Genomic DNA, 13,663 nt, shown 5'->3' with positions numbered 1-13,663 from the left:
ATGACCGTGATCTATGTCAATGCAGTAGGTTTTCAATGTTTCTGTGGTATCCTGCTTCATTGCAATTTTTTTCAGAGGTTTTGCATTCGCTTTTCAATGCGTGTAATCATCTAATCTAGAGGGGATAATGACAGTTTCCAAGACATTCGGAGCAAAACTGTCATTATCTCCTCCAGATACTTGGGAGTAGAATTGAATGCTTGCTTATATATCTTGTTTGGTACCGAATATTTTAGTTTATCTTCAGACACCTTAAGATGCCATTGAGAGAGCGAAACCTGTGCCGCGGTAAAAAATCTCATTTTGTAAAAATCGTATAATCTGCTTTAAGTTTAATTGTGGACTTTCATCAGGTATTGACCACATCAATCCAGTATTTCAATGAAATAATTAATTTTTATCAGTTTTGCCTTCTGCGTCAAGATGCGCAAATGATGCGCAGATTCGACTTTCCATCCCTCTGATGTTGATGTAGCGGTGACGAAGATCAATGCAGATTTGTCCAGATTAGTAGAGTACACTAGCAGGACGAAAAGAGCACTACGAACAACCGAAATGAGGACCCTGCGAGCGATCGCAGGCGTCACACTGTGGGACAGACAGCGAAGCAGTGAGATCCGGGAGCGGTGCGATAATATGCCAGATGTCGTAAGGTGGTAACGAGGGAGAAGAAGAGAATGGAGACAGCATGTAGAGAGGATGCAGGACGATAGACTCGCCAAGGCCGCATACAAGGAAAAACCGAACCCTTAGGAAGACCACCGAAGAGATGAGCTGACTCCTGAACTTCGTCACAGGACATCGAATGAAAAGTTGGAGAAAACAGGACTAGCAAAAGGAAGAAGAAGAAGAAGAAAAAGTAGAGTACTCCAGTGCCAATAATCTCACGTTGAGTATCCCGAAGTGTGTCTCATTGCTTTTTTCTAGTGGATCTAGAATTAATTCAGAGCAGATTATCCTTAAAGTTGGTGATGAGCGAATTCCGTTTGCTAACAGCTGTAGGAATCTTGGAATCATTTTCAACTGCAGACTGAGATTTGTTGAGCATGTTGCGCTGCTCGTAAAGAAGTCGTACCTTGCACTGAGACATCTATATAGGAATCGGCGTATTCTGGATTTTCGTTCGCGTAAATACCTTTGTGAGTCCCTTGTGCTGTCTATATTGAATTATGGCTTGATATTGTTCTATCCTTGCTTGGACTCCACAACTAAGTACCGACTTCAGAAAGTTCAAAATGCATGTTGTAGATTCATATTCGGTTTGCGCAAGTTTTCCAGGATCTCTAGTAAGATAAAGGAACTCCAGTGGTTAAAACTCGATGGCTTGTACAGATTGCAGCTTGCTGTTTCAATAAAAAAATTTTGACTTCGTCAAACCCTCCATATTTGTGTGATAAGCTCATCTTTCGAGGAGATGTTCATGATGTGTCTGTAAGACATAGGAATAGGCTTATGTTGCCCCGATTTAGGTCAGCCATGTTTCAGCGATCCTCCACGTTTTGTGCTGTCAGTGTATATAATAGCTTTAAGTACCTATTCGATAGTTACTCTGTGAATGGTGTTAGGAAACATTTGAGAAGACACTTGCTACTTTCTCAGAATAGTTAAGTTTATTGTTTTTGTAGTATAGTATAGTTGTAGTTTTAGTAGAAAATGTTTTTTTTTCCTCTTGTTTCGTTATATTATATCAGAATTTATTTTTGTCGTATTTGTTTTCGATAAAATTATTGTAAGAGGTTAAGTAGAATAGCTATAGGCTAAACTTCGCCTCATGATTGTATTCATAGAGTACTGTTAAAAAATCTAGGGTGTTATGATTTTGTAATTAAAGAGTAGTGGACTGTATGAAAAGATAATTGAGTTGGAGATGGTATAAAAACATTTATTGAGTATCGTTCACAATCATAAAATGAATATGTCACCTGCATGAAGCTAATACAGTAAAAAGCAACTAATATTAACCACATCTATAAACTCAGAGAGACAATATCCAATTAAAAACAAGAGATGGTCCATAGCAGTTCAAATGAGAAGTCACTTGATGTCAGCCTTAGACGTTGAGGAGTTCAATAAATTCAATATCAACACAACGGTTACACAGTGATAGGGCAATCAATTGAAAATTGATTGCGAGAGCCTCCTTTTTCTATCAGAAAACGCGAAGGTTAGAATACTGAATTTTAAAGAGAAGACGCGAGAGTACAGAGAAATAGGCCCGAGGTGAAACTGCAATGTCTAAGTCTGATCATCAACGAGAAATCGATACATTAAATTTGAGTTGATCAATAATGTTAATGTAAGTATGAGCAGAACAAGAGTAGCACAAGTTAAATGAGAAGCACAGAATTAAATGAATTTGAGAAGCACTAGAATATTAAAAAATAATATGAAAAGGGCAATAAATTCTAATTAAATGAGAGGTTCGATAATAATTAATTAATGAAAAGGACAATCATAATTAATATGAGAAGAACATAGTATAATTCATATACATTGAGATGATCTTGAAGAGTGCAAAAATTTATCAATGTATTCAGCATTTACAGAGACGAACTGCTTACAAGTAAGCACGATTAGAACGTTCATCAGAAAAATAGAAGAAACAATTGATAAATTAAGAGAAGTCATGAGAGTACTGAGTTGAATAAATCTCTAATCGTAGATTTTGAGATGTGCTGAAGGCTGAGAAAACTAACATGCATGTTGAGTCCGATGAATGAATATAGAAGAGAAACAATGAGAGTACATATTATAAAGAGTAGACCATACCAAGTGAGTAGACATGAGTGTTCGAGCAGACTTTCCAGGGTGGAGCCTAGGTCGAGGTGTATCGAGCATCATCACTGGTCGCTTAACGAAACTTGAGGTGTTCACATCCTGTTCTGAGGAAAACAGCTACATCCAGGGTCCACCCTGGAGAATATGAGGATTCATTCATCTGAAACTCAACACCATGAATTAGTAATATGTATAACGAGGTGATCACAAGAGTTGCCATAAAAATGATTAAACTGATTCTAATAATAAAGAATATTATGAGATGACAATGAATCAGATATCAATTCTATGAAGATGAACTTGAGAAGTTTCAATCCTGGTTTCTACATACCCATTTTCATGTGAGAGGATCTAGAGAAGTCTGAAAATCTATATAAATTATGAAATATAATAAAATATATATTTCTGAGACGGCAATGGTTCGAGTTGTCTTGAGTGGACGTTTCAATTGAGCAGTGCTTGCAAGGATTCGGAATCTATTTCTAGATTCTGAATCTCTTGCACGTGGACTAATTTCTTCAGAGTGAAATGGTCATGAAAATGGTGTAATTTATAATTATGAGAAGTCTGAGTGTACTTTACCTTGTGAGAAGAACAATTTAGCACCAGGATTGTGCGAGAAGACTTAAAAATTGAGAACAACTAAAAGAGGTGAACTTAAAATGAGGTGTTACAAGTCAATGTGATAGCAGCGCGAAGTTAATTCTACGGAGCTCACAAAGAGAATCTTAAGAAATATGGAAATGTGTAGTTTTTCACTCCTGAAAAACACGGAAAGTGGGGCCGCTGCGTCGTTCAGCCAGCGCACCGCAGAATTGTGGTACCATACGCGTCACCGGAGCTGGTCAGGAGCGTAGACTAGAGAGAGGTCGGAGGGCGGCTTCGCTCAATTTTTAACATTCCGCCCGCCATAACTAACAGCGTTAGTTATCGAGAAGACTTGAGGGGTTGAAATTCTTTCTTGCTTCGTCTGGAGTGGACACTGGCAGAATTGCCAACTTCGAGATCGGTCTGGTTAGAGTGGACGTGGAGGTCTTGAGAGTGACGACACGAACAAGGCCGTTTGTCCCTGGGTGCACAGCCATTACTCGCCCTAATGGCCACTTGCAAGGAGGTAATCTTTCATCGGTGAGGAGTACTAGTGAACCAACCTTTATGTCATGGGCTGGATGGTGCCACTTTGAGATGGAGAGTTGACGTTGTAGAAATTGAGTTGACCATTTGGACCAGAACTGCTGGGTGCGTTGCTGAATTAACTGCCATCTTGACAGTCGAGAAGTCGAGAGGTCTTCGAGAGATGGCTCAGGTACGGTGTTCAGAGCTGTACCTATTAAGAAGTGGCCTGGTGTGAGAGCGGAGCAGTCTTCAGGATCATCGCTGAGTGGTTCGAGAGGTCTTGAATTGAGGATGGCTTCGATCTGGGTGAGGAGTGTGATCAGCTCTTCCATGGTGAATGGCTGATCCTTGGTAGCCCGGGCGAGGTGGTATTTGAAAGACTTCACTGCTGCTTCCCATTTTCCTCCCATGTGAGGAGCTGCCGGCGGGTTGAAGCACCACTTCTTTCAAGAGGAGTTCGGCGATGACCTGGTTTTGTGAGGAGGCTTTTGAGAACATGGTCTTGAGAGTGGCATCGGCTCCCATGAAGTTGGTTCCGCAGTCAGAGTATAGTGTTTCACAGATGCCTCGTCGAGCGGTGAATCTACGGAACGCAGCAATAAATGATTCAGTGGTGTAATCACTTACGGCTTCGAGGTGTACTGCTGAGGTGGCGAAGCAGACAAACACACAAACCCAGCCTTTGTGTGTCTTTGCTCCTCTTCCTTTCCAGGCTTTGATAGTGAGAGGTCCGGCGTAGTCTACACCAGTGTGGAGAAAGGGACGAGATGGTCTAACGCGTGGTTCTGGTAACTGGCCCATGAGTTGTTGAGCTCTTATACCTCGATGCCGTGCACATGTAACACACTTCAGGATGTGGGATTTCACTGGGGCTCTTCCTCCAATGATCCAATATTGTTGTCGGATGGTGGACAGTGTGAGTTGTGTACCTCCATGGAGAGTTCGTTTGTGAGCAGAATCTATAATTAGAGAATAATTTGAGAAGCTCGAGGAATTATTGCAGGATGCTTGCTATCTGGGTCTAAGAGAGCGTTGGTGATTCGTCCGCCTACACGAATGACACCTTCATGGTCGATGAACGCCGTGAGTCTACTGAACACATGTGAGCATGACAGAGCAGTACCATTTTGAAGAGCCTTGAGTTCTTGAGGAAAATACACTTCTTGAGTAGCCTTGATCCAATAGATCCTTGATTTTTCCAAGTCAGTTGAGGTGAGCGGAGTTGTGAAGTTCAGAGTTGAGGAGTGTCTGAGTCGGGCGAGGACTCTTAAACAGAGAGAGGTGATTCTTAACAATTTATTGAGAGAAGAATACCTGTATATAAGATCCCACGAGTAGTCTAGAGTTGCGGCCGTGAGGAGGTTCTTGGTGGGTCTTGCTTCAGATTCGGGGTCAATTGTCGTTGCCGGCTGACCATTGGGCCAGGAATCTGGTGACTTGGAAATCCGTCCACCATAGAGTGCTGTTCAGTAGTTGAGATGACGAGAAGCCACGAGAAGCACAGTCCGCTGGATTTTCCCTGCCGGAAACGTATCTCCATTGTTCACCTGGAGTTAGTTCTTGGATGAGCTCTACCCTGTTTCGAACAAAGTCCTTCCAGCGAGCTGGGTGAGATGTGATCCACGTGAGAGATACTGTTGAGTCCGTCCACAAAGTCGTTGAGTGTATCTGTGTATCTAAAACACGATGAGCATAATTAGTTAACTTGGCCAAGATGAGAGATGCTGTGAGTTCGAGGCGCGGGATTGTGAGGCGTTTCAACGGCGTTACTTTTGTTTTCGAGCAGAGCAATGTGACTTTGGATCCTGTGGACGGTGAGCGGACTACGAGATAGAGGACTGCTGCCATGGCAAGTTGAGAAGCATCAGAGAAACCGTGAATTTCTAAGGTAGCATTTTCTTGGGTGCCTACCCATCGAGGAGCACGTACACTGGCCAGTGATTTGAGATCTTCTCTGATGTTACACCATCTTTCTGTGAGTTGAGGTGACAGTGGTTCGTCCCATGACAGTTTCTGGAGCCAAAGTTCCTGCAACAACATTTTGGCCCTGATCGTGACAGGGGATACTAAACCAAGTGGATCAAAGAGTTGAGCGATATGAGATAACATAGTACGTTTAGTTACCACAGACCCAGATGAGCTTGAGTTGATCTTGAACGAGAAGTAATCCTCTTGAGGATACCAGAGGAGGCCTAGAAGTTTCGTTGAAGTAGGACAGTCGTCAAATGAGATTGGCGATGGTATCATTTCTTCCTCGGTTACCATCTTGAGCGTACTTGGAGAGTTCGATTGCCACTTTGCTAAGGGGAGGCCGCCCGCCATGCAGAGATTTTTCAGGTCGATAGCGATTTCTGAGAGTTCTTCTTTCGTGTCTGCACCACCATAGATATCATCAACATAGCGACCTTTGGTGAGTGGTGGAATGGCGAGTGGATACTTGTGACCTTCATCTTCGATGAGCTGGAGGAGGACTCGAATGGCCAAGAAAGGAGCAGCCTTGGTTCCATAGGTGACGGTGGTGAGGTGGTACGTCGCTATCTCATCTTCTGAGTTTCGCCAGAGAATGCATTGGAGACCCCAATCGTCTGGATGCACCATGATCTGTCTGTACATCTTCGTGATGTCTGTGGAAAACACAAATTTAAAGCGACGTACCCAGAACAATACATCAATAACATCTAACTGAAGTTTCGCTCCTGTGTGCATGATGTCGTTCAGTGAGAGGCCTGTTGAGGTGGGACTGGAACCATTGAACACTACTCGCAATTTGGTGGAGGAGCTGCCTGGTTTGAGAATTCCATGATGCGGCAAATAGTATCTGGGATGCGAGATGTCTGAGGGAGCCTTCTTCATGTGCTTGAGTTGTTCGTATTCAGTGAGGAAGTCCGTGTAGAGCTGGCAATATTCTTGGTTTCCCTCGAACTTGCGAAATTGTCCTTGGAGGCATCGGAGGGCACGTTGTCTGGAAGATCCCAAAAGATTAGAAGATGACTTTAATGGGAGTCTTACCATGTATCGTCCAGAAGGAAGTCGAGAGTGAGTGTTCTTGAAGTGGTCTTCACATTCCTGCTCGTCAGCAGTGAGTTGACTTACGGAGGTGGTCTTGACTTCTTCTTGTTCCCAGAACTTTTCGAGAAGGCTTTGAAGGTCAGATTCTTGAGTGGCATGGTACTGAGGAGACACACTTGAGCAGACTTCTTGATGAGGGCATATTGGACCTAGGACCAACCATCCAAAGTTCGAGAGCTGAGCTGTTGGAGTTGACCCATCTGGCCCTTTTCGGAGTTGAGGAAGAATGATGGAACCCTAGACATCAGCACCCAATATGATGTCGATTGGCCTTGAGGTGTAGAACTCTGGATCGGCGAGCTTCAAATTGTCGAGGTGTGGCAAACGTGGTCGTGTGCAACAATTGAAAGATGGTAGATTAGTAAATGGAGATGACAAGATATGAGCATTTATATTCACGATTTTGTGATTGTGAAGAGATTTCAGTGTGATCAGTACTGGTCCTCTTGATCTTGAGGCGGCTCCACCAATTCCAACGATGGTGACTTTGGATTGGCTTCGAGGAAGGCTGAGCTGTCTTGAGAAGTCTTCAGAGATAAACGAGAGTTCCGATCCAGATTCGATGAGGAGTCTTGCGTTGTACGAGATGACTGGTGTGATGAGCGGTCGATAATGAGATGAGCTGTCTTCGAGGGGTTTTGATGACTGCCTGAGTACTTAAGGCCTTTTTTGAGGTGTCTGGCTTGGCTCTGCTGGTCTTTTGAGTAGGCTTGGATGAGAAGGCTTGAAGTGACTTTAGTGAGACGGCTCGGCTGAGGTGATCGTGGGGCCGTTTTGTCCGTTAAATGAGAAGGCGATTTTTGAGCAGATCTTAGAGGAGACTTTGGAACAAGCGACATTAGAGGCGGCTTCGTGAGAATACGAGGGTTTTGGTCTAGAGCTGGGTCTCATAATAGAAACGAGTACTTGTTTGAGACGAACATTGAGGGGTCGAGAAGATCTTATCGCAAAGAGCAGCCAAGAGGAGATGTTTGTCCTCGTATTGAGAAATGAGACTTCCCCAAGCTATGGGAAGTGAGGTGTGCCAGTGAGAGCCAATCGACAGATCTACTTCAGAGGAGTCGACTGAAGAAGATCTTAGGTAATGGAGGCGTTCAGCATTAGAAATTGAGGAGTTGAATTACTTGAGTAGTCGCCAGAGAAGACTGGTAATGAGATGTCTGAGCAGACGAGGACGAAGCAACCGGATGAGATGGCCTTTGAGGTGGCTCGAGAGACTCCTTGAGAGGACGAATGCTTGTGGAGATGAAGGCATGAGCAGGCTTATTAAGAAAGAATTTATCTTACTCGAAGTATTCTTGATCGAGGTGCACAATTTCATGAGAGGGCAGAGAGGAGAACTATGATTAGTGAACGATGATTAAATTCCAACTCAATTATCCGGCCCGAAGGACCAAATGTTAAAAAATCTAGGGTGTTATGATTTTGTAATTAAAGAGTAGTGGACTGTATGAAAAGATAATTGAGTTGGAGATGGTATAAAAACATTTATTGAGTATCGTTCACAATCATAAAATGAATATGTCACCTGCATGAAGCTAATACAGTAAAAAGCAACTAATATTAACCACATCTATAAACTCAGAGAGACAATATCCAATTAAAAACAAGAGATGGTCCAGAGCAGTTCAAATGAGAAGTCACTTGATGTCAGCCTTAGACGTTGAGGAGTTCAATAAATTCAATATCAACACAACGGTTACACAGTGATAGGGCAATCAATTGAAAATTGATTGCGAGAGCCTCCTTTTTCTATCAGAAAACGCGAAGGTTAGAATACTTAATTTTAAAGAGAAGACGCGAGAGTACAGAGAAATAGGCCCGAGGTGAAACTGCAATGTCTAAGTCTGATCATCAACGAGAAATCGATACATTAAATTTGAGTTGATCAATAATGTTAATGTAAGTATGAGCAGAACAAGAGTAGCACAAGTTAAATGAGAAGCACAGAATTAAATGAATTTGAGAAGCACTAGAATATTAAAAAATAATATGAAAAGGGCAATAAATTCTAATTAAATGAGAGGTTCGATAATAATTAATTAATGAAAAGGACAATCATAATTAATATGAGAAGAACATAGTATAATTCATATACATTGAGATGATCTTGAAGAGTGCAAAAATTTATCAATGTATTCAGCATTTACAGAGACGAACTGCTTACAAGTAAGCACGATTAGAACGTTCATCAGAAAAATAGAAGAAACAATTGATAAATTAAGAGAAGTCATGAGAGTACTGAGTTGAATAAATCTCTAATCGTAGATTTTGAGATGTGCTGAAGGCTGAGAAAACTAACATGCATGTTGAGTCCGATGAATGAATATAGAAGAGAAACAATGAGAGTACATATTATAAAGAGTAGACCATACCAAGTGAGTAGACATGAGTGTTCGAGCAGACTTTCCAGGGTGGAGCCTAGGTCGAGGTGTATCGAGCATCATCACTGGTCGCTTAACGAAACTTGAGGTGTTCACATCCTGTTCTGAGGAGAACAGCTACATCCAGGGTCCACCCTGGAGAATATGAGGATTCATTCATCTGAAACTCAACACCATGAATTAGTAATATGTATAACGAGGTGATCCCAAGAGTTGCCATAAAAATGATTAAACTGATTCTAATAATAAAGAATATTATGAGATGACAATGAATCAGATATCAATTCTATGAAGATGAACTTGAGAAGTTTCAATCCTGGTGCTACATACCCATTTTCATGTGAGAGGATCTAGAGAAGTCTGAAAATCTATATAAATTATGAAATATAATAAAATATATATTTCTGAGACGGCAATGGTTCGAGTTGTCTTGAGTGGACGTTTCAATTGAGCAGTGCTTGCAAGGATTCGGAATCTATTTCTAGATTCTGAATCTCTTGCACGTGGACTAATTTCTTCAGAGTGAAATGGTCATGAAAATGGTGTAATTTATAATTATGAGAAGTCTGAGTGTACTTTACCTTGTGAGAAGAACAATTTAGCACCAGGATTGTGCGAGAAGACTTAAAAATTGAGAACAACTAAAAGAGGTGAACTTAAAATGAGGTGTTACAAGTCAATGTGATAGCAGCGCGAAGTTAATTCTACGGAGCTCACAAAGAGAATCTTAAGAAATATGGAAATGTGTAGTTTTTCACTCCTGAAAAACACGGAAAGTGGGGCCGCTGCGTCGTTCAGCCAGCGCACCGCAGAATTGTGGTACCATACGCGTCACCGGAGCTGGTCAGGAGCGTAGACTAGAGAGAGGTCGGAGGGCGGCTTCGCTCAATTTTTAACAAGTACAAAATAAAGGACCTTTATTTTTATTCTTAATATTATAAGTAGAGTCAGCGTTGAGAGCGGCTGTTTAGGAGTAAAAAAAATGCGCATATCATGGTGAGGAACGAATATTCTTTGTGCTCTGTTTGAAAAGTTGGCCTCTGCAGAAAGAGAATACATTTTCATCCTCCGTCAGCTTGTACCTGAATGTGTTCAATTTTCCATCAGCCTATACGGTATAATGAAAAGAAATTAGCAGGGAAAGAACGTCTATTCGGCCTGGCATGAGCATCTAGATGAAAGCACGGAAAATACAAGAATTGGGGTCAAAGGAGAGGCTTTCATTAATTTTCCTTATATTCTGAGAATAGCTGAATGATGAAGCCAATCGTTATTTTTCTTCCGGTTTCTAATTTACGGACAAACTAAAAGGTGTTTTCCTTTAGGTGTACCTATTCAAGTTTCGAATCTTTTCTTGCAGGTGGTATATTTAATGCTGTTTCCAACGTTTTGAATTTTACTTGCCTTCCTTACAGCAGGAATTGAATTCGAACTGAAATTTCAGTGAGATTACAGCAAAAACATCTCAGCGAAAACTTTCTGATATTGAGCATGTTTTTTCGCCTTTTTTTTTGCAGGAGATGACAACATTTGATGAAATCAAACGAATAGACTTCTCCGAAATTACAGGCAAGTTTGAACTGATCAAAATTCAAAAATTTTTTTTTGTTTTTCTTCCAAATTATTGATAAATCATCACAAAAATTTTGGGACAGAAAAAATAGTGAATATGTTCTCACTTGTAAAGAACAATCAATTAATTCTAAGAAATAGAGTTATTGCATCTTCAGGTGGGTGACGTTTTGCTATCCTATCGGTGTCCCACCGAGAGTGCCCATTAAAAGTTTATGGAGAAATAATATTTGGATCTGTTTCAAATTTTGTATGAACATATCAGTCAATTAGAACTTCATTTCTGGAATATTTTCAAATAGCAATGACTTCCTGGTGTATCTTTAAATTACATATTTATTTCATTTACACTTCCTTATAGTCATCGTGAGAAGTTTTCGAATTATTCACTGTTTTTTGAAAAAAATCACGAATGCACTGTGGATTTCATAAAAGCGCAACGCACAATTTCAGATCTGTTTTTCGAGCTTCGTTACCGTAAACATATTCTACGTCGTTATGTAGAGAATATAACTTTTTGATATACAGGAAAATCAAATGAAAGTCTCAAAGTTGCAATACAAAAAAAGGGCAAAAATTGATTTTTACAAATGAAAACACTGTGTTTTTCACTTACCTATTAATTTGTGAAAAAAAAACAAATAAAAGAAGTATTTAAGGTTTTTCTATATCCACAATATTCCATTTTCGTGATATTCGGGAATAACTTTCAGCTAGGCGCATGTAAGGTATCATGGATCGCCCATTCATAAGAATCTCTGTGACTATAGTTCAAAATATTTTTCTTGGCATCTATTAATGACAGTTCTTTGAACCATGTCACAGAGAAACATACATCATATTTAGTAACTAATTGGCTTCCGGTAAACAGTTATTTCCGAATATCTGGGAAGTGGAAAATTTTTTCCTTACAAATTGATATGTGAGTGAAAAAATAGTGTTCCGATTCGAAAAGAAATCGATTTTTGGCTTTTATTGTATTCTAACTTTGAGACCCTCATTCGATCTTTCTTTATTTTAGAAAGTAATTTTCTCCACATAACAACGTAGAATATCTTTTCCACAACAAAGCTCAAAAACAGATCTGAGATGTGCGTTGCGCTTTTATGAAATCCTCAGTCTTCTACAAATCTCCATTTGTGATTTTTTTTCCAGAAACAATGAATAACTCGAAAACAGCTCAAGATGGCTAGAGGAAAATGTACATAAAATTCAATTCAAAGATACATCCGAAAATGTCATAATATATAGGGTGATCCATTCGAAATAAGAAATTCGGTGCCATTTATATTTCAGATAGTACACTAAACTTTTTTATTCTCGAACTCAGTCGCAAAAACGAAAAAAATTGCAGGAAATGAAGTTTTCAAATTAAACGAAAATTTCTGTTCGAGTGACATACAACAAAGTTCTGGGGGACGTATCGAGATTTAATCGAATTCACACCCTTATAAGATCAAGTGGTCTGCATTCCACGCCCTGGTACATAGGCTGATTTCGGTCTCATGTTCAAAAAACATTTTTTAAAATGAAGTTCTCAAATCATTAGTCCTCAAATTATTAGTCCTCAAATTATTAGCGGAAAACAACAGCTATACCCCTAGCATAATAAACAAATTTATTTTCAAAAAAAAAAACAAAATTGTTAACTTTAATTTATCCACCTCAATTTAAAGATGAAATCAAGAAATTTATGGGTCCGTGAAGTTAGCGAAAAGTTGAAAGCACTAATTCTGAAACTATTTTGAATATTTAGTGCTTAATTAGTGCCTATTAGTACCGTATAAATCTTTGACAGCACCATTGTAGTTTTTGAGAAATTGATAATTCAAGTTCTTGGTGCTGACTTCACCCTCAGCACCAACATTTTCAAATTACCATGAAATTATTATACTAATATTTAGTGCTTAATTAGTGCCTATTAGTGCTTTTGGAACCAATCGAAAAATATGAAGGGTTTTCATAATATCACAGATGATTTCCTTTGGTGCTGACTTCACGCCCAGCACCAACATATTGGAATTTCGTGAAAATTTTTGTTGCCATAATTAGTGCTTAACTAGTGCATATTAGTGCTTTTAAAACGGATGCGATATCATTTTTAGTTTTACAGTAATTGCCTGATGCTTTTCGAACAAGTGTGAAGTTAGCGAAAAGTTGGACACTCATTCTGAAATTATGTCAAATATTTAGTGCCTCATTAGTGCAAATTAGTGCCGTATAAATATTTGACAGCACCATTGTAGTTTTTGAGTTACACGAAAATATCTTTTTTGATACCGCGTAGCCATCTATGGAGAGGTATGCGAGTCATTATCTGCAATAGATTCGTCGTCAGTGCGTCATTTTATTATCACCTAAAGCGGCTCACACATATACGACTTGGGGCGCCAATCTTGATATCGAAGAATAATTGTAATAATTGATTTAAGGGGGCACCAAACTATCTTCTGAATTATTCAGATAATGTTTATATGAAGTGAAGGTTCTTTTTCTCAGATATTGCCTAAACTCTTTTTCCTTTTTTAATTATAATGATATTTTTTGGGTCATCGAGATGAAAAAAGAATATAGAGTGTATTATATGCTTAAAAAGAATATCAGAAGAACTGTATTATTTTTCAATATGGAAGTACGAAAATTCTAACAGAAAAATGTGCTATGATAATAAATAGACATATTATTTATCCCCTATAATGGGGATAATAGTAAAATATATTGTTATGTATATCTAACCATACATA

General features: G+C 39.6%; 1 protein-coding gene across 1 annotated transcript in view; it reads right to left on the bottom strand.

Annotated features, from left to right (window-relative positions):
* The window catches only part of LOC123318935, a 537,083-nt gene extending 532,062 nt beyond the window's left edge, over positions 1 to 5,021 (bottom strand). The window contains exon 1 of the mRNA XM_044905721.1: positions 3,670 to 5,021. Within this exon, the coding sequence (XP_044761656.1) occupies positions 3,702 to 4,304 (603 nt within the window). The 5' untranslated portion in view covers positions 4,305 to 5,021 and the 3' untranslated portion in view covers positions 3,670 to 3,701. The remainder of the gene's footprint in view (positions 1 to 3,669) is intronic.
* Between the last annotated feature and the right edge of the window lie 8,642 nt (positions 5,022 to 13,663).

The sequence above is a fragment of the Coccinella septempunctata genome, chromosome 8 (genome assembly GCF_907165205.1).
Source record: "Coccinella septempunctata chromosome 8, icCocSept1.1, whole genome shotgun sequence".
Taxonomy (NCBI): Eukaryota; Metazoa; Arthropoda; class Insecta; order Coleoptera; family Coccinellidae; genus Coccinella; species Coccinella septempunctata.
The sequence above is the reverse complement of the archived record's forward strand: the minus strand, read 5'-3'. Positions and strand labels throughout refer to the sequence as shown.